Source organism: Gigantopelta aegis, chromosome 1, assembly GCF_016097555.1.
Source record: "Gigantopelta aegis isolate Gae_Host chromosome 1, Gae_host_genome, whole genome shotgun sequence".
NCBI lineage: Eukaryota > Metazoa > Mollusca > Gastropoda > Neomphalida > Peltospiridae > Gigantopelta > Gigantopelta aegis.
Window position 1 is genome coordinate 35799201 of NC_054699.1, and position 22629 is coordinate 35821829.

The following is a 22629-nucleotide window of genomic DNA, read 5'->3' on the forward strand; positions in this document are numbered from 1 at the left end:
CTACGTCATAAGCGCGCGCATTCTTCCGTAAACATCAGCTGTTCCCACGGTAAATACGCTTTTCATTCATGCTACATTTTTATGAATCAAGATTCTGCCTTCGAGGTTTCATTGATAAAACTTTGATGCGCATGAACGGAGTCCACTATTGGATAAAAACAACGGTCACGTGACTGCTGCTGTCAACGGTGAGACTTTATTATGGATTACTGCTCCAAGGATGGGACAGAGCTAATTTGTGATCTCCACAACGGCTGTAGTAATTAGGTCTATCGCTTTAGTCACCTGCTGACTGACACAGGTAAGGCGCATTTTCAAATTGTCTAATAGTTTGTCAACATACCAAATTTAACTCAGTTATATGCAAAATTAACATTGCCAGTTTTATTAAAGTAAGCCATTGTAATTTAATTAGCAATTTCGACAGGACGGTTTTTACGAAACCCGATTTAGAAACGTATGGCCGAGCTATGTAGGTGTATACACAGGTCATAATTAATGCATTTGTATATTACTGTGTGTGCAATGTAATATTTCAAATTATAACTACTACTACTAAAAAGTAAAGTTTATTTTATTTAACGACGCCACTAGAGCACATTGATTTTTTTTATCTTATCAACGGCTATTGGGCGTCAAACATATGGTCATTCTATCACTGTTTTTTAGAGGAAACGCGCTGTCGCCACATAGGCTACTCTTTTACGACAGGCAGCAAGGGATCTTTTATTTGCGCTTCCCACAGGCAGGATAGCACAAACCATGGCCTTTGTTGAACCAGTTATGGATCGCTGTTCGGTGCAAGTGGTTTACACCTACCTATTGAGCCTTGCGGAGCACTCACTCAGGGTTTGGAGTAGGTATCTGGATTAGAAATTCCATGCCTCGACTGAGATCCGAACCCAGTACCTACCAGCCTGTAGACCGATGGCCTAACCACGACGCCACCGAGGCCGGTCTACTACTACTATTACTACTACTACTACTACTACTAATTAATAAAATGATTAAATAAATACGAACATTTTATTTCTTAGTTTTAATTTTTGAAGTCACAAAAGGTCAATTTTGTGATAAATATATCAGAATCGAGGAAAACATGACATGACAATTGACTTCTTCATCATAGCTTTTTTCATTTAATGGCAATATCCAATTGAGGTCCTAGTACGCCTTCCTGGCCACCAACTGGTGAAATATTTCTCTGAGTCCGAACGTCGTTGTGTGGGTGTCGGTTTTGGCTGTATTTCACCCGCCCCATTGACAGGTTACCCATTGTTCGCGCCGAAGCCGGTAATTGAACCAGAAACCGGCACCTGCGGGTTTTAAAGTGGATCACTGAGGCCGGATCTCGGAGCGGTTTGCTGAAGGAAATTGTTTTAAAGTCGCAGACCCTAATTTCAACCTGTGAAACATTAACACCAAGTTTGGTTACAAAGTACAAACCAAGTTACCATAGAGTTAAACAACAGTATGTGACGTTGAAACGGGAAAATACTCTTAAATATAGACCGGAGCTCGTCTCATAACCGTTACTTCTCAGAGGTATGTTCGCTTTTGAAAATATGAAAAGTGTTAGAAAGACCAGGATAACCAGAAACACTTGGGATGTACGGACATTATTAATCTCAACACGAAAATATAATTCATGTCTCATTTCAAAAAATTTCTAATAGTGATACATTGTATAAATTTGTATATATATTTATATTTTGTGTTTATTTATTTTAGTTTAGTTTTGTTTGTCTTTATTGCACAAATGTTTATCATCCTAATGAGTACGTAATTTTCGGCAATTGTTTATATTGTAACCCACTACACAACTGTGGGCTTTCTGTTTATATTGTAACCCACTACACAACTGTTGGCTTTCCGTTTATATTGTAACCCACTACACAACTGTTGACTGTCTGTTTATATTGTAACCCACTACACAACTGTTGACTGTCCGTTTATATTGTAACCCACTACACAACTGTTGGCTTTCTGTTTATATTGTAACCCACTACACAACTGTTGGCTTTCTGTTTATATTGTAACCCACTACACAACTGTTGACTGTCCGTTTATATTGTAACCCACTACACAACTGTTGGCTTTCTGTTTATATTGTAACCCACTACATAACTGTTGGCTTTCTGTTTATATTGTAACCCACTACACAACTGTTGGCTTTCTGTTTATATTGTAACCCACTACTCAACTGTTGACTTTCTGTTTATATTGTAACCCACTACACAACTGTTGGCTGTCTGTTTATATTGTAACCCACTACACAACTGTTGGCTTTCTGTTTATATTGTAACCCACTACTCAACTGTTGACTTTCTGTTTATATTGTAACCCACTACACAACTGTTGTCTGTCTGTTTATATTGTAACCCACTACACAACTGTTGACTTTCTGTTTATATTGTAACCCATTACACAACTGTTGGCTTTCTGTTTATATTGTAACCCACTACACAACTGTTGACTTTCTGTTTATATTGTAACCCACTACACAACTGTTGGCTGTCTGTTTATATTGTAACCCACTACACAACTGTTGACTGTCTGTTTATATTGTAACCCACTACACAACTGTTGGCTTTCTGTTTATATTGTAACCCACTACACAACTGTTGACTGTCTGTTTATATTGTAACCCACTACACAACTGTTGACTTTCTGTTTATATTGTAACCCACTACACAACTGTTGGCTGTCTGTTTATATTGTAACCCACTACACAACTGTTGACTTTCTGTCTGTTTTTGTTTTGGTTTTTTTGTCTGTTCAATGTCTATAGTCATGCTAGCTTTGGCGTGAACGTCCCTTGACTACGACCAGTGGATCCATTCAACAGATTGAGAGTTTTCTCATTCCAACCAGTGCACCACAACTGGCTAAAGGCCGTGGCATCTGCTTTCCTGTCTGTGGGAAAGTGCATATAAAAGATCTCTTGCTGCTAATGGAAAAATGTAGTGGGTTTCCTCTGATGACTACATGTTAGAATTATCAAATGTTTGGCATCCAGTAGCCGATGATTAATTAATCAGTGTGCTCTAGTGTTGTCGTTAAACAAAATAAACTTTAACTTCCACTTTAACGACATATGGTTCCCTTTCCGTAGGAGGACTGTCAGTGTACAGGCGCCAAACATCTCGCCACGGCTGAAGAAAACAGAGAGATGAATCATTTGTATAGAATAATATTTCAAGCAAGAAAATAAGTACTTCACCACAGATATTTTACTCAAATTACTTCAAAGACTCCGAAAAACGTTTGCCTTAATAATATTTCGCAAGATTTCTGCGCGAACAAAAAAGTGTGGATTGTGTGTGTGTGTGTGTGTGTGTGTGTGTGTGTGTGTATGTGTGTGTGTGTGTTTATGTGTATGTGTGTGTGTGTGTGTCTTTGTGTGTGTGTGTGTGTGTCTTTGTGTGTGTGTGTGTGTGTGTGTTTGTGCGTGTGTGTGTGTGTGTCTTTATGTGTGTGTGTGTGTGTCTTTGTGTCTGTGTTTGTGTGTGTGTATGTGTGGTGTGTGTGTGTGTGTGTGTGTGTGTGTGTGTGTAAGCTTTTTAACGACGTAATTATAGCACATTGAATTATAAATCATCAGCTATTCGTGGTCAAACATTTGGTAATTTTGACATTATAGTCTTAGAGAGGAAACCTGCTATATTGTTCCATTAGTAGCAAGGGATATTTGATATGCACCATCTCACAGACAGGATAGCACACACCTCGGCCTTTGATATACCAATGGTAGAATGTTTGAATAAAAGAAAGTACACAAAACATAAACAGCTTATATTAAAGTGTCTAGTTCACGTCTCAGGAACTTCCAAACTAGCTGTAAAAGGTTTTTTTTTAAAACGACACCACTAGAGCACATTGACTAATTAATCATCGGCTATTGAATGTCAAACATTTGGTAATTTTGGCATATAGTCTTACAGAGGAAACCCACTACATATTTCCATTACCAGCATCTTTTATATGCACTTTTTCACAGAGAGGAAATTACATACCACGGCGTTTGACTAGTTGAGGTGCACTGGTTGGAACGATCCATCGAGGTGGTTCCATCCTGCGACGCGAGCACTCAACCGACTGAGCTAACCCCCCCCCCCCCCCCCCCCCCCCCAACAAGCTGTAACGAACGTAAACAATAGCGTGTTCTCTCGGGTATGAACGTTTTACTGTGCTTTCAATATACATTAACAGAGAAATGTACCCGGGATCAGACTTTAATGTTTGATGAACAAATATACAGACGGGGTAATAGTTCCTTACTCAAAACGTTTATCTTTCAAGGGAATATCCTGAGTTTACTGCATTGTAAAATATATGCGACTAATGAAATCTTTTATTACATACCTATTCAATCTTACTTTGTGATAAAGACATAATATGTGCAATATGGACCGGAACTTTTAAATGGGGAATTCCCTTTTTCTTTTTACTGCAGTTAGCGCCTTTTATTTACTGACGTCATATATGATTTACAAATGACGTCACATCGTATTTGAAACATTACACAAAGCTGCCACAGAGAGTGATTCTTAGCGTTAAGTAAATCTATGAAATGAGTTTTTATAATAGATTTAACAAAGTGTTGTTATGGCGTTAAATTAAAAACCGTTTTAATAAAACATACAAGAAGGTATGTAATAAATACAGAACTTCACATACGTTGTTTTCGCTTTAATAGTTAATAGTCTAAAACTACTTTTCTTATTAAGTTTGTATAATGCTTTCCGAATTTTTTCCCCCATGCTAGCTACGGCCCTGACCTGAGCGTTACGTTTTCATAAGATGGAGACAACTTTACTCTTTAGTACTGTGATTTAGTAAATATGGAATGAAAATATTATTTTAGAAGTGTTATAGGATAAATAGAATTCGCTGCTCGTGTTTTTTTAATATGTAAAATATCAACCTCGTCTAGTTAATCGGTATTTGTCTTGGCAGAGCCTCGACAAATACAGATTAACATAGACTCGGTTGCTATTTTCCATATTGAAAAAACACTTGTGACGAATCTTCTATTTAACAACTAAATAAATATTATATTTTTCTTGTTTAGAATATCAGTCTCTGTATATCCAGTGTGTTTCTGATCGTCTTAATAGCCATTAAGGATTTTGCATCCAAATAATTTCGCACGTATGAAAAAAAAAAAAAAAAAAAAAAAAAAAATATAATATATATATATATATATATATATATATATATATATATATATATATATATATATATATATATATATAATATCAGGTAACTACGTTTTGAAATCGTGGTTATTTGGCGAGGTTTAGATAACGTTGTAACAGGCGAGCTTCAGCGAGCCTTCTACACCGTTATCGAACCGAGCCAAATAACCACGATATCAAAACGTAGTAACCTGATATATCTTTTTATGATGCAGCCCCTTTCAAGTTATATTTTTGTAATATGTTTCAGTCAAAGGCGGTATAGAAACTATTAGTTTTATCGTGTAGAAACTACTACCGGAAGTCGAACAATAGCAGATGCCCGAAAACATCTTGGGAATGGCATAGCCAGCCTAAAAGTTAGTTGTTTCCAAATTTTAAATAAAATTCTTTGATTATATTTAAAAGTCTGTTGTGTCACAATATTACAGTTGTTGTACCTTTTTCTGCGAAAATAAACTCAAGTTTATGTGTGACCTGAAGAAGATATACATCACTGTTTAATTATCTACTATTATGTTTTTATTATTGTACTTAGTCTGTCATCTTGTCACAGCTTGTTTGTAAAATAGTGTAGGGAAAGGTCCTAATATAGGTCTGTAGCCTGTCGACCAATCCCACCTGAAAAAAATTGAATAAATATTGTTTAAACTACATCACTGGCTGCTAGTGACTGTGACGTCAGACGCTGTTTCAATGTAAACAATCTTTGCAGGAAGCTGCTTACTTTTTTGTTTTAATTTTTTTTAAATTCAAAACGCTGGCTAGTTCCGAATGGGGGCGAATAATGGAGAGTAGAAAAATAAGAAGTAATTTGACGTTACAGGAAGTGTAAATGTTATATTTATTTATGTAGTTCAACAATTATTTCTGTAAATGGATGTTTGAAAAATGAGAAAACAACCTACCTGAAAATGTATCAAATATCCGTCATGTGCACAACGTATTTCCTAGTAACATGATAACACTTCGAATCATCAGGTAGGGGCTGTTAGGTCAATAGGAAGCATGGTCGCCTTTAAAATCCATTGATTGAAACATATCACATAAATTCAGCATTGAAATGTTTTAATAACGCTGATTTTTTCATACATATTTCCAGTTTGTCCAATCATAAATAATAGTCATTTAGTCTTCCACAACGTAAGAACATGAATGAATAAATGAATGAATGTTTAACGATACCCCAGCACAAAAATACTGAACAGGAAAGGAAGGAAATGTTATACTCAACACATGTTTTACGGTTATATGGCGTCGGATAACGTAAGAGCATGTCCATCACAAATATGTCATCGGACCATAAACGCTAGACACGAAGTATCTCAACATCAATCATTCGTTTTGCATTTAACGGTGCTATGTCGAAGTTGAAACTACAATATTTTGTTATTTTTATATTTATTTGTAATAAATAGCTACAAATTAATCGATCCCACGCATAATCTTTCCATAATTAAATCTAGAATAATAATTTAAAACGAATTGCACTGGACTACAAGACGGTTTCCCCTATAATTTGCATGGCCACCAACTTTTTTTCTTTTGTCAGTTAGATCATAAAGAATTCTTGGTAAACGTAGTGTGTTGAATGTGTACGCATAACAGAATGACGTCACTAGTCAATGTGTGATTCCTCTCTAAAATAAATAAAAATATCTACCAGTAAATGGAATTATTTAGTTTGTATAATAACGTTGTATGGGCATATAGATAAACTTTATGTTTCAAAACAGAAATATTTTTAGCGGGAACCGAAAATATTGCTACTTTGACATTTAAGGAAAACAATGTGTATACACAGTTCCATGTTGCTATGGAAAACCGGCAGGACTGCAGTGATCACAGATATAGCAAATCAAATATTCGCGATAGAAGCTGAAATTTAGAATGTAATGTTAATAACATATTTGGATCACGTCGGTTTATGTATGTGTGTTATTATGTGTGTGTGGTATGAATGCATTGCATACAATTTTCCACAAAGTACATATTATATAGCAAATATGAGAACTTTATGACAAGACTGTGCAAACTAATTTTTAAGTAGACATAATCATACTGGACTTCATGAGTCGAAAAAGCCCCAAACAAAACAAGCAAGAAACATACAACAAAAACAAACAAACAAAAAAAACCAAACAACAACAAAACGACAACAAAAAACAAACACACAGACAACACACTATAAAAATTGTAAGTGTTGATAGTAAGGAACGTTAAAAATATTTTGTGTTTTTAATTTCTTGCGTCAAAATTATGGAACCTTGTAAAAATGTAAATTAAACAAGAAATTGAGGCAGATGTTGCTATACACATGGTTTTTTAAAAATGTGTGTTTCATGGAACGTCCCAAGTATAATTAAGTCGGGGAGACCGGCTCATTTTGTATTTCTTATTTGTCCTACATTCACCCATACGGATCCATATAAACGGTTATACACCTATCTTACAGACTACATGTTAAATAATAATACATAGGGAAAACGGCCTGCAAACACACATTTATTTTTCATTTAGGCCTTCGTTCACATGAAGACATCAAAATGTAACGTACTGTTGAGAATGGCCCTGTGTTATAGTGATGTCACAAGGTTTACGATTATAAATAAATAAATAAAAGAATTAACTATAAACCATTTATATCATCTCTATGTTTCATATAAGACTTTTATACATTTGGTTAAAATAATGTTTTAAACCGTTGACAGTTGCATTCAGTAGAACTGTTGTAACTAAACATATGTGTGCCGTTAGTAATATACTTTATTAAAAACGTTTTATTTTATTTATTTCACAACAAAAGTATATAATATAGTGCTGATATATATTGATAAAATAAACATATAACAATAAAATATATGATGCATTATAAAATTGTCTTATACGTATTAATATAAATATCAACATAATTAATCTGTACCCATAAATATCAACATAATTAATCTGTACCCATAAATAATTATGAGAGATACATTATACTTTATACAATTAGTTTAGTCCAACAATTCCACGTTTCTTCAAATTGGATTGTTCTGTTATTTATTAGGGAAATACGATAATACGTGTTCACACTATTCTGGAAGATTTGTATATGTATTGTTTTGGCAATTAGCAGAATTAAATTTATAATAGTATTTTTTTTTTCAGAATAGTTAGGGTTGCCTAAAACAATTGTTTGTTCATCCAGTTGAAGTCTGAGTTTAGTTTTTAAGAATATCCAGTTTATAATAGTATGTCAGAATGTCTGAACATGTTTACATGACCACAGAAAGGTGCATTAAATCTTCGTTCACATTTATCAGAATCTTTTATACCATATATTATCAAGTGCTTATTTATGGTTAAACGCGCTCTGTCACGGATGGTTGACCTAATTACTGACCAAACAAAATATGATATGACAATATATACATCTGATTTGTACCTAAAAGTACTTTGTTGAACCATCTACATAACCACCATATCACACTTATTATTGATATTTTATAAAAATAATTGAATTATGGATACGGTCCATAATTCTGAGAAAAATAACGGCTATTTGGAGAGCAGAGGTGCAGTGCCAAAACGATTTACCAAGCTCGTGTAACGAGAACGCTTGACCGTCCTCTGTGACGTAGGGTAAATATTTAAAAAACAAACAAATGAAAATAAGTTATTAAAAATTAATAAAAACATGTACTGAATGATATTAAGCTTATACATTAATTTATTTTAGTAACAGAAGCATGTTAAACGTCGACAATCCCGACTAGTTAGGCCTTTGCATCTATAGGTAAATTTATCGTTAGTCGTACGCGAAATACTCTAAACATCTGGATCACAAACACCGTCATTTTCCACCTTCTCAAATTCATTATTATACAAAATATGCCATAACAGCTGACTTGGGATAGGAATTGTTACATTTTTAAAGAATACTCTGAACTACACGATGTTTATATACGATGTGACTATATATACGAAGGCCGTGTCTATAGCCTCCACTAACGAGGGCTGGCTATATTCACAGCAAAAATGTATATAGGCGGTAAATAAGTACATGTATTTGATTGATCCATATTACCGAACCATCTGGAACAGGAGGAATATATACTAAGTACTGTACGAACAGTGCATTTTCTGAACAGGGGACGGGGTGGGAGAGTATATGAAGTTAGCGGACCCTTTTGTGTCCCTACAGTACTAACAAAACATTAATTATAATAAATAAATACATAAATAAATAACAATAATAATAATAATAATAATAACAATGATGATGATGATGATGATGATGATGAATAAATAAATAAATAAATAACAATTACAAATTATCAGCGGCTGAGGTAGTAGATTAACTGAAAGAGAAACTAACTGCGGACAGTACACAAACTAACAACAGGGCTTGAACTTAATAATTCACTGATTGCAATTTTGAGTCTGCTTACGTAAATTTTGTAAAAAAAAGAGCTAATTTTACCGTAAATAAATATGACTAAAAGGTTATTTTGCTGTATTTAGTCACATTTCAAATGCTCAAAATTGCAAGGGCCAATAAAACTCAAAATACATTTTTTTTTATTGGCTACTAGTAAAGCTTAGACCACTCCCGGGTCCCCCTCTAAATTTATGTAAAGTTTCTGTAACAACCGCCCCCACCCCACCGCGACGTGATTTTACCAACATTATAATACATGTAATAATAATAATAATAATTAATAATAATAATAATAATAATACACAATTATTACTACTACTACTACTACTACTACTACTACTACTACTACTACTACTACTACTATTATTATTATTAGCCTACTACTAGCTTTTTGGGGTGGAGGGGCGGTGTTTTATCTGGCGGAGATTTGGCTATAAAAATGCAAGATTAACGTGCGTGCACACACGCACAAACGGCAGGCTGAACTTGTCCCTGCACGTAGAACTGGATTCAACTGGGTTAAGTAATAGTTAGCCAACATTTGGACGACAAAACATGCAACAGTACACTGGGTTTTTTACGCTATACATTAAAACCGAAATACCACTTTGCGAACCAGTCAAAATAATTTGTACACGAGCCTAATAATAATAATAATAATAAATAATAATAATAATAAATGGTGAGTTCATGTTCCGACTGTTTATTATTTTATTTCAGCGTATTCGCGGTTATTTTCGTCATGAAATAATATTTTTTTTTATTATTTGCCATGTATATAACTGGCCCTTATTTGCCAAGTCTCTATACATGGCGATCGTTTATATAAAATCAACAAATACATTATACATTGTCGTATATATAGCCTCATCACTACGAGTCTGTTTTTCCGTATTTTTATGACTTTTTACAAGAAGACTTCCAAATTTTAAAAATGAAGCGTGTCGTGGAATTCCCTCGATCGTAGTTCAATTAAAATGTTTTGGATCATACAGTAACTAGTTTTGGTATTCCAAATGAATGTAATTTCCATTTATAATGCATATTTCGAGAAACAAGGCCCACTAAATCCGTGATTGAGCTCCTTTAAAATACACACAACAAAATCCTGTACTGAAAGTAACGAATCCCTGTGTTCGTAGTTAGCTTCAAAGGGAGAAGATATACATTTTCCCATCATTTGTCACAGAAATCTATTCCAAAAATATGCCATTTTACTTGCGCGTTTATTTTATGATTAGATGTATATTCGTTTACACAAGCATTATAAAACGTTTTACAAGCATTTGTTTTAAGAAGTTCTTCTAGGCCATTAGGTATTATCGGTATTTGTAATGTTACTGATTCTGTATACACATTCAATTTATAATATTTTTTAATTTCTAAAATCAACCCAGTATAAGCTGTAAACTACAAATATGTATAAACACTACGACTGGTATATCAAAGGCCATGGCATGTGCCATCATGGCTGTTGGATGATGCATATAAAAGATTCCCTGCTACCAACTGAAAAATGTAGCGGGTTTCCTTTCTAACACTCTATATCGAAATTACCAAATGTTTGATATCCAACAGCCGATGATTAATAAATCAATGTGCTCTAGTGGTGTTGTTAAACAAAACAAACTTTGATTTGTTTTTATTTTGGATAATCTTAAAATGACTGTCCTGAGCAGTAGCAGCAGAAGTAGTAGTAGGTACTAATAGTAATAACAACGGATGTGATTGTGGTCGTGGTTGTATTTGTAGTCCATGTAATATTTGTGTTTTTGTTTTAGGATGCCTCAGAAATCATCAGACATTTGATACCTGGAACATCCAACATCATGACATTATCAGATTTAGTGTTTGGAAAAGACTTCACGTTCGGACATTGCTTTCACTCGATTCCATCACCAACTTCAAGAATGATTCCATACAGTGACATTTTTGTCGATTTCCGTGGCTTTCCGTCATCAGTCGCCAGCTCCCATTCGTCGACACACCCAGGTTCCGAAGTATCTCCTTCCTGTACCGATTCATCCCAAACCAGAGTGCATTCCCCTTCACTCCACAGCAGTATCGCGTGTCCATGTCCAAATGGTCTGCGTGAACCAAGACAGCCGCAACACCAGACTCCAGGGGAAGACTTGGGGTCAGAGGAACAGCGATCCTTCAAGTGTCCACAGTGTAGGTATGTCACTGACAGGAAAAACAACCTGAAGCGCCATATTGTGACGATGCACCAAGAGTGCACGAAAACGTTGGAGTGCTGTGGCATCGTGTTTCAGAGCAAATCGTTGCTACGCGACCACGTTGGACTCTTCCACAGAGGCGGGTACAGGTGTCAGATTTGTTCCCGCAATTTCTGTCGCAAGGCTTTGTTGCGACGTCACCTGACCGTCCACAGTGGGCGGAAAGACTTTCGCTGCGACCTTTGCGGCTACGCGACCAGCCACAAGAGTAACTTGGAGAGACATCAAAAAGTCCATTCAAGGAAACCGGCCAATCAGGTGGGAAGCGACCTCCAACCTTTCATCGGCTTGTCGTTCAATTACAGTAACATCATCCTCGAACCGGCGCAAACGATGCTGACGTCACAGAATTCCCGCCTTTTACCCCGCTATCGCCTGCTTCCGGATCGACTGAAACAGACGCATACCAACTCGACGATCGAGATTCACAGGAAAACGAAATGGAAGAACCGAGTATCCCGGTCCTTTAAGAACCATTCAAGCATGTTAAATAATACAAATAACCAGTGCCATCAGCTCGATGATGACAGTGGTGATGGCGGAAACATTGGTTCAACTTGTGTTGACTCGGAACCAACTGAATCAAAACGAGGTGCATCTCATCAAACGCCATCCAGTGGTGTTGAAAGTTTAACAACAGGACCAAAGACGTCATATAAAGACAAGATACCGACACTGTCGTCAAATAACGACCAAGAAAGTATCTGCACAAGCCAGATATATCCAGATTTTGCACCAGAATGGCAGCCTTTGGAAGATCGTCCTACCGTTCAACCCAACGAGTCGGAGGTAATCCTACGAGGAAGAACGCGCACAGCAAAACGACGAATCTTTGCAGCGCCATACAAATGTCCAATTTGCAAAGAGATTTTCAGTTTTCAAATAGACTTGTCTAGCCATCAGTGTACCCACACTACAGAGGAAAACCTATCTGTGATCACAGCTATTCGTAAAGGGAAGCTCAAGTTGTCGCCTATTTAACTATTGCCACTGTTAAAGCGAAAACACAAACTGAACTGGTTCTAATAAACGTGTGTGTGTTACAGACAAATGCCTTAAAACAGGCCTTCTGTTTACTTCGACACTCTTGTCACCTAGACTGCCGACGTGTTAACAGAACACACAAGACAAAAAAATGGAAGAAAAATAATATGAATGATTTAATCGTAATGGAACAATGATTTCTTGAGACTGCAGTTTTAATGAAGAATAACAAACTGAAACTGTCTTACCATTCCAACTACTTAGTGGAGGACACACTATTAGTAAGTAGATTGTGTATGCAATGAATATAATCAGAACAACAGAGCATGGACATGTAATTCAATGCCATGTGGCTGTAGGTTGCATAGTACCAAAGAAGAGAGTACCGTGTCAAGGTTCGACGTGCACCGTCAAATATTTACGGAGTAAAAGCAGCTGTGGGTGTGATTGGTAGTAATATGTGACATTGATTATTTGTGCTAATACTATTATCCATTGACAATAAATAAATACACTTTTATTTGTTATACAGTTGTTATGCAGTATATACCAGAGGTTGAAACTAATGCGGGGCACCCCCAAAAATGGAACTGCAATTTTCAGCAAATATGACGGTTGCTATTAAAAACATAAATTAAATCTCTTAAATGATACGTGACCCCCCATTTTCTTGCAGCTAGATTAGATGTGAGGTGCCACACTTTCTATTGCTGTACTTCCTGGGTGTGTTGAAACGCTGCTTATATCAGTTTTATTAGTAAACGTTAACATTACCGGCAATAGGAATTGATTTGGTCTAATGGAACCTATAGCATATATTCACTATATTATCATTATTTTATATTGTGTGCCATTTACTGTTATTTGACAGTCATAATTGCTTAATTAGGTTACACTCAGGCATGGGAGTTCATAATGACCTTGACCTTGGCATTAATTTGCTGTGCACTGCTGAGAATAGAGTTTGAAAAAAAGTCTGTGCTGACCATTTGGAGATTTTGGCCCATATTTTTTACTTAAAATATTTTAAAGCTTATTTATCCAAGGTGATGGACATGTCATATAACACTAATCTTATTTAGGATAATAAGTCTAGGCAAGATGAAATAAGCTGTTAGTAATAATTCATTTTTAGTTAAAAAATAATGTTAGCTGATATTAGGTTAAGCGTTTAGATCTCCATTAACAATGTGTATTTGAATGCAATTGGCTCTGGAATGACTATATTTAAATAACCTGATTTCTGCTGTAATTTTAACATACTTTTTAGGTTGGTGAATTATGTTTTAGGCAAATATGGGAGTTTTTACAATTGTTTTTGTGAGTTTGGCAAAAACATTAAAATCTACAAAAGTGGGTTCTGTGTAGCCATTTTGCATTCTCTTCTTTATTTGTACACAAATATAAGCTTGGTAATGATAGCTTTAGGTCAGTTCATTAAATCTTGTCCATATATTCAGTGAGTTTTCTATAGTAAAGGGTATTTGAAGTATATACCAAGTACAAAAGCAATTTTGACACATTTGTTAATCTACCTAGGAGTGTGTTAGTATTATCTTCCACTATCACCACACTTGTAAAGCTATATTTTCCAATATTACTATGTAAATGATGTGTTACATTACAGATTGTAGTAATGCATACGATATAAATATTATATTCAGTTAAAACAGAAAATAATTAAAGAAAAATGACTTTCGCACTCTTTTGATGGATTGAATGTGCTTTTTTTATGACAAATAAAAAAATAAAGATGTAAAACCCTAATGATAACTCTAGATATGATACATGTCTGTAAGCACCAATCACTGGAGATTATTAATAAAATATCAACAGATATATTGGTAGCTGTCAGTGGATTTAATAATGCATATATAAAAACCAACTAGGCTGATGGGTTTGAAAATATTGCATTCAGTGACTTGACATCCAAGCATAGTCCATACCTTGGGTGTTTACCCCACCATGATGTGTACCACATTAATTTACTACTATTTGTGGATGCAGTGGTGTTCATTTCAGATACCACATGTAATATGCTTTTTTTCTAGTGAAGTTCTTATCATATGCCCATTAAAGTCTTTCAAAACACAGGGTCACTGCAATAAATGAGTTTTAAGGTAATTATTTATTGGAAATGAGAGACTCTGACTATGCATGCACACACTACATATACAACTAAGCATACACAACCAACCCATAGTATGTATCTTCAAGAGTAGTATTTTTTTTTTTTTTTTTTTTTTTAAATATGATACATTGCATTTGTATACAACTTTGCATAACACTGATGCTTCCTGAGGTGTACATTAAATCAGGTTGCACTGTAGGAACAACACTTTCAATTATGTTGTCACATCATATCAGAACACAGAAGATCCTGATAGTCATGAAAACACCCAATTGGACACTTTTTGAAAAATATATTTTTTTGATATAGGTTGCATAGTACCAAAGAAGAGAGTACCGTGTCAAGGTTCGACGTGCACCGTCAAATATTTATGGAGTAAAAGCAGCTGTGGGTGTGATTGGTAGTAATATGTGACATTGATTATTTGTGCTAATACTATTATCCATAGACAATAAATAAATACACTTTTATTTGTTATACAGTTGTTATGCAGTATATACCAGAGGTTGAAACTAATGCGGGGTACCCCCAAAAATGGAACTGCAATTTTCAGCAAAAATTACGGTTGCTATTAAAAACATAAATTAAATCTCTTAAATGATACGTGACCCCCCATTTTCTTGCAGCTAGATTAGATGTGAGGTGCCACACTTTCTATTGCTGTACTTCCTGGGTGTGTTGAAACGCTGCTTATATCAGTTTTATTAGTAAACGTTAACATTACCGGCAATAGGAATTGATTTGGTCTAATGGAACCTGTACTTACATTTTTATCTGTAATACATTAGAGCCAAAATATGTTATTTCAGGCCCATATAATGTCGGAACTGGGGTTGGCTGTACCTACCCCTCCACTTGAACACGAAAATGTACGTTTTTTTCGGGGGATTTGTTTCTGTCTTACTCGACATAAACAAAGATAAAAATCCAGGGCTAGACCTGGGTGTATAGAAAATGTTGCCAAATTATCTATTTAACTCCAAAAATTGTGGAAACCCGCGATTATTTTCACAGAATATCAATCGTTACATAAAATTATTTTGCCAAATTACAGTAAAATTCTCCAGTTGTGTTTACAATTCGCAATTGGCGAATTTGGCGAGTGCTAGAGTTATCCTTGAAAATCGGATTTATGCCCTCACTAGAGATTGTGCTCCCACCTACAAATATTGTTTCTTCGGAGCTGTATCTCCACTTGTATTTCTAATTATATAAATTTAAGAACTTGTGGAAATATAACAATTAGTATGTTTTATAGTCGTAATAAGTCAACGTGTGGGACCACAGATAGCACAGTGTTCGCATGCCTAGGCTGTTGATAGATTAGCCCGAGTACTCTGCCGTTCGACAGTTAGACGGACATTTGAACAGGCTCAGGTATTCGGGCTACTGATAGACATTGATAGACATGCATCACTGTACCAGTCATGACATACCTACTCACTGTGCTTACTGGTAGGTTAAGAGACGAACAGTAATGTCATATCACCTTAAGAGGCTTACTGTTAGATTACGAGACGAAACAGTAATGTCATATCACCTTAAGAGGCTCGCTGTTAGGTTAAGAAACGAACAGTAATGCCATATCACCTTAAAAGGCTCGCTGTTAGGTTAAGAGATGAACAGTAATGTCATATCATCTTAAGAAACTTACTGATAGGTTAATCGATGAACAGTAATGCCATATCACCTTAATAGGCTGACTGGTAGGTTAAGAGACGAAACAGTAATGAAATATCACCGTAAGACGCTCGAACGAACCAAACATATTTGTAGCTTGTAACAATAATATTGTTTTTATTGTTTTATATTCTGTTTAAGTTCTTAGTATTTATATTTCTTTATCCTTCATGACCTGATGTTGCGGGAATGTCTGCCTTATTTCCCCATATTATCACACAAACTACATGGATGTGGCTTAGATTCTCCTAACAATATTGTCTTGACAAGATTCAACAAACTGATTGTGTATTCAGACTGCCATTGTGTGTGTGTAATAATTCACTGTGACGGAGCACATCAAATATTAAAGCGCTCGATCATAGCGTTTGTCTCGTTACAAAAGTAGTTTGCTACACAAACGAAGACGCCCCGAAGGACTAACCAGAAGACAATGGCTAACGGACGCATGGTTTTCGCATCACTAGGAATCACGGGAGAGTACAGCTAGTTAGATCCCGGATGTGAATAATTCACGCCAAATGTTGCACGGTGCACGCTGATGAAAAGCGCGCGAACGCATCCAGATCATAATTACACGAACGCAAATTACCGTAACCGTTTTTGACGCGGAGACGTTGCCGGTAGCGACGATTTTTGTTGGGCCAATTCGTTTCTGATCGGGTGTCATGTGAACGGTCGATAGATAGGTTGGGTGAAAACATGCTGTTTAGTATTCATGTGTCTCGTTCTAATGTGTCGGTTTACGCCCAGTTTAACACGGAGAAATCGAGATGGCTGTGGAGCCGTGACGTTTATTGACTGAACAAAATTATCAATTGGAAATTAAAAAGTTAAAGTCAGTTTCGATTAACACATTAGAGCACATTGATTAATCATCGGCTATTGGATGTCAAACATTTAGCACATGTGACACGTAGTTAACGGACACCGACTACATTTGTGTGTTAAAGTTAAAGTTTGTTTTGTTTAACAACACTACTAGAACACATTAATTTATTAATCACGGCTATTGGATGTCAAACATTTGGTTATTTTGACATTATAGTCATAAAGAGGAAACCCGCTACATTTTTCCATTAGTAGCAAGGGATCTTTATGTGCACCATCCTATAGACAGGATTGCACATACCACAGCCTTTGATATACCAGTCGTGGTGCACTGGCTAGAACGAGAAATAGCCCAATGGAGTCACCGATGGCAATCGATTCTAGAAAAACCATGTGTGTGTGTGTATCTCGCTCTCTCTGTGTGTGTGTTTGTGTGCGTATCTCGTTCTCTGTGTGTGTGTGTGTGTGTCTGTGTTTGTTTGTGTGTGTTTCTGTGTACGCGTGTGTGTTCCTACGGTTTTTGTGTTTTGTTCATTCGCAGCAGATATCCAATATGCACTTTCCCACTAACAGGACGACAAATACCAGTCATCGAACATTGATTAGGACGGGGAAAAAAACACAATCGGTCAGCCAAGAAGATTCGATCCCATGACATAAGTAATTTCAAGCGAGCGCTCTACCCCTGGAGATGATTCCACGCCAAACTTAGCGAATGAATGCGAAGATGGAAATGAATGTTTTGTTATTAACACAATATAATATGTAAAATTATCAGTTAATTATTATTATTTAAAATTTTGTTTATATTAAATTATTAATTATTCGTATTTGTCAGATTTTGAAAGAAGAAAGGACACCACCTGACCACATTTAACATCATCGACCAGCAGAAAGTGTGCTTTTATGTGGTTAGTCAGAGAGAAGAGGTTGCAGTGGCCTTATACCTGCCCATTAAGTCGTTAAAACTCGCTCTAGGTGGGAGCCAGTACCGGGCTGCGAACACAGTACCTACCAGCCTTATGTCAGATGGCTTAACCACACCACCACCGAGGCCGTTATTAATAATAAAATGCCAGGACATTCCTGGAGTTTGAGACAACTCCATAATAAAGTCATTTCATGAATTCAAGAGTTGTTTCCCTTGTATTTCGATACAAGGTTGTACTATACCAAATATCATTCCATAGGTGACCATGTTAACCTTTGTACTATATTATGCAATATATCAACCAAACTATGACCATAAATATCAGTACTACAACCCCTACTTCAAAGTGTTAACTGAAGAAAAGGGTATGTTTTTACAACAACCCTAGTTTTGCGCAAAATTAAAGTACTTTTTTTACAGGTACCCCATACATGTTTTACGCACAAGGCTACTTGACACAGTGGTACTAGATGAAATAAATTTGCATACACTTTTTGCCCAGATGAAACTTTTTTAAACTGATATTTAACAAAACTGGAGTCACTTTCACTTAATAAACATAGAGTTATGATAAATAGTGAGCTAAGTGATGTAGTTCATTGAATTTTAATCAATATAAAATATTACATTTATAGTATGAAAATACTAAACAAACAGTCTTCATATTAATATTACATTTATAGTACGAAAATACTAAAAAAACAGTCTTCATATTAATGGTATAAAAATCATATTGCGAAAAAAAATTCATATAGAAAGATATATTTATTTTAGAAACTGTGAACATGACAAATTTAATGAATGCTTGGGAAAGTGGTTTAACCTTTTCAGTATTGACACATAACATCAAAAACACCATCTTCTTTAACTATATAGCTCTTAACTGCTTCTTCTCTGTATGACATCAGGTGTGGATATTAACTGTTAGACACTAATTTGCTTTACTTCTTAAATTTTATTATTATTATTATTTTTTTTTTCTTTCTTTCTTTCCTTTTCGTTTTTGTTTATATATGCTTTTGTTTTTTCTTTGCTTTTTTAAGACACTCAGATCAAAATCATTTCAGATAAATATGGGTGTACATATATATTAATAGTGTATGAATAAGTTTAAAAGTACGGTATATATGAAGTATGGTATATGTAATATGCGTTTGTGCGCATATTTATGTATGTATGTATTGATGTATGAATATCTATATATTGTATGTATGTCGAGGTTGACTGTTACATACATAGATATTAACGCACTGGCGCAGGGGGATAATTAAATCCTTTCTGACCTCACAAATTGTCCCATGCCGTTGCTGGGACTCGAACCTATGGCACCGAATCACCCACAAATTGCTGACTAACCACGATGCATTCTGAGCTATCCAGACATCCATAAAAAGGATGCTGTATAACTCAACCACATGCATGGGACCTACAATCCACGCGGTCGATCCCACTTACGTGCATGACAGTGGGCAGACCTGGGACTGGCTAGTATGTACTCATGTATGAATAAATAAATTAATTAAAAAAAATATATAAACAAATACATGCTCTCCTGGATAATTTATTGAAAAAAAGAAGAAAGAAAACGTTTTTGCTTGAGCAGGCATGGGTGTCGACCCCTAAAACACTCGCCCTGCACACCACATGGCTGTCGACCCCTAAAACACTCGCCCTGCACACTACATGGGTGTCAACCCCTAAAACACTCACCCTGCACACCACATGGGTGTCGACCCTTAAAACTCCCTCTGCACACCATATGGGTGTTGACCCCTAAACGACTCACCCTGCTCACCATATGGGTGTCGACCCCTAAAACACTCACCCTGCACACCACATGGGTGTCGACCCCTAAAACACTCACCCTGCACACCACATGGGTGTCGACCCTTAAAACTCCCTCTGCACACCATATGGGTGTCGACCCCTTAAAACTCCCTCTGCACACCACATGGCTGTCGACCCCTAAAACACTCACCCTGCACACCACATGGGTGTCGACCCCTAAAACACTCACCCTGCACACCACATGGGTGTCGACCCTTAAAACTCCCTCTGCACACCATATGGGTGTTGACCCCTAAAAGACTCACCCTGCTCACCATATGGGTGTCGACCCCTAAAACACTCACCCTGCACACCACATGGGTGTCGACCCCTAAAACACTCACCCTGCACACCAATCTGAATAAAATGAGCTCCACGGATTAATACTTGATTAGTAAATAAGTAGAGCTCATTTCAATAACATTGCCTGCACACCCACTTCAAGTCACGTCAGTTTTACATATTTTACCAAACACACCCACTTCAAGTCACGTCAGTTTTACATATTTTACCAAACACACCTTCTCATCTGATAACTCATTTTCTAATGTTCTGGCTAGATGTATTTTCAAAGGACACATTTTGTCTAGCTATAGAAGACCATAATTTTCATCCCCAAACCCGAATACATGAATATTGGGCCCTGAAGGCTAAAAGTTAAAGATGCCACTAGAGCACATTGATTTGTTAATCATCGGCTACTGGATGTCCTACATTTGGTCATTTTGACAGACTTAGAGAGGAAACCCACTGAAATTTTACATTAGTAGCAAGGGATCTTTTATAACTTGTATATGCACCTTTCCCCAGACAGGATAGCATAAACCACGGCCTTTGAAATGCCAGTCGTGATGCACTAGCTGGAACGAGAAATAGACCAATGGGCCCACCGACGGGGATGGATCCCAAACCAAGCTCGATTCAAGCGTGTGCTTTACCACTGGGATGCATGCCCTCCCATTCCCTGCGAAGGTTAATATTTCCGACTGTTTTCATTGTCACACCCGTCGGTCTTTTAAGGTTAGGCAGCTGCGCAGGGGAAGGGGGTCTAGACTGTGTTGAGCGAAATGTATTGGAGTTTGGGGGAGGTCGAGTCATGCTACCACCCACTCCCGATAATATATTTAAAAAAACAAAAACAACAACATTTGCTCGAGTGGTGTGTGTGTGTGTGTGATCCCCAAAAGCACTCCCTGCACATGCACCTGTTACATACAGTGTCTGTTTCAGAGCCCCCATCCCCTCCCCTCTCACATGTGGCTATTCATTTGCCAATCCCATGGCTTTAATGTATTCTGAAATAACTTTATTATCAAAATTATAGGCTGTTAATAATTAAAACTTCTAACTAATTATCAGTATACATATTACCATAATTTATTTTTCAAAATTCAAATTAACAAGTATACAAATTAAATAGGTTACAACGTTTGACATAATTTTCTAAATACCATCAACAGTTTCAATGTAATTAATGTACACCATTTCCAAATATACAAATAGATGTAGTATGTACAATCAAATGAAAAGAATGTAAAACTGATCAGACTTTTCATGGCAAAGGTCAACAAAAAACATATATAGAACTTTACATAACAATTATATAACTACGTGTATATAATTATAATAGTAATCATAAGGTATACCACAAAATTCATGGTCAAATATCATGTAATGAAACATTAATTGTATGTAAAGTACAGTTATTTTGTACATATTAATATACACACTGTACATGTCCAACTTGATCTTTCAAGGTCACAAAAGATCAAATGCCACATGACATTTTTACACCAATCCTCTAAATCACAAATATATATCCATGTTTAACTATTCTTTAAAACAATGTTCTAGGAAAACCATAACGGAAACACAAATTGTTTTCTTTCTTTCTATACAGCTTTACTTTTGTACACAATAATGTAGCACAAGTTAGTTTGACAGTTTCATATACCAACGTCGTGTGTTGTGATGTTCGTTTCCCAACACTCAGTAAGTACAATACCTAGCCAAGGTAAATTCAGCAATAAATTCAAGGGAGATTATCATCAAACATATACCTTCCAATCTACCGGCCAACCGAATATAAGGTTTGTAGGAAAGATATCTTAAGTTGCAAAGGAGGTGGGGTACGACGTAAGCTAGATGTCTATCTTGATTTATATAGATTACAGAGGGGGGGTGGGGAAATGGAACATTACGTCCTGAAGTGTGGAGAGAGAGAGAGAGAGAGAGACAGAGACAGAGACAGAGAGACAGAGAGACAGAGACGCACACCCACTTTAAAGGACCGGAGTGATCAAATGTTAATCTAAAAACGGCTTTAGATTATAGTCATTCCCTTGAATAATGCGGTAGTTCCTTGGTTATTTTCTTTCTTTCTT

At 36.1% G+C, this 22629-nt stretch overlaps 1 protein-coding gene across 2 annotated transcripts; it reads left to right on the top strand.

Annotated features, from left to right (window-relative positions):
- The first annotated feature begins 215 nt into the window (after positions 1-215).
- LOC121367914 (zinc finger protein 782-like) lies at positions 216-13323 on the top strand. Of its 2 annotated transcripts, none has more exons than XM_041492368.1 (2): positions 216-301; positions 11406-13323. In XM_041492368.1, exon 2 carries the CDS (start codon positions 11454-11456, stop codon positions 12840-12842), a length of 1389 nt encoding a protein of 462 aa, XP_041348302.1. In that variant the 5' UTR covers positions 216-301; positions 11406-11453; the 3' UTR covers positions 12843-13323. The 2 variants fall into 2 exon arrangements, with proteins under 2 accessions (XP_041348302.1, XP_041348311.1); XM_041492377.1 differs by lacking the exon at positions 216-301 and adding an exon at positions 4462-4651.
- Positions 13324-22629: the final 9306 nt, after the last annotated feature.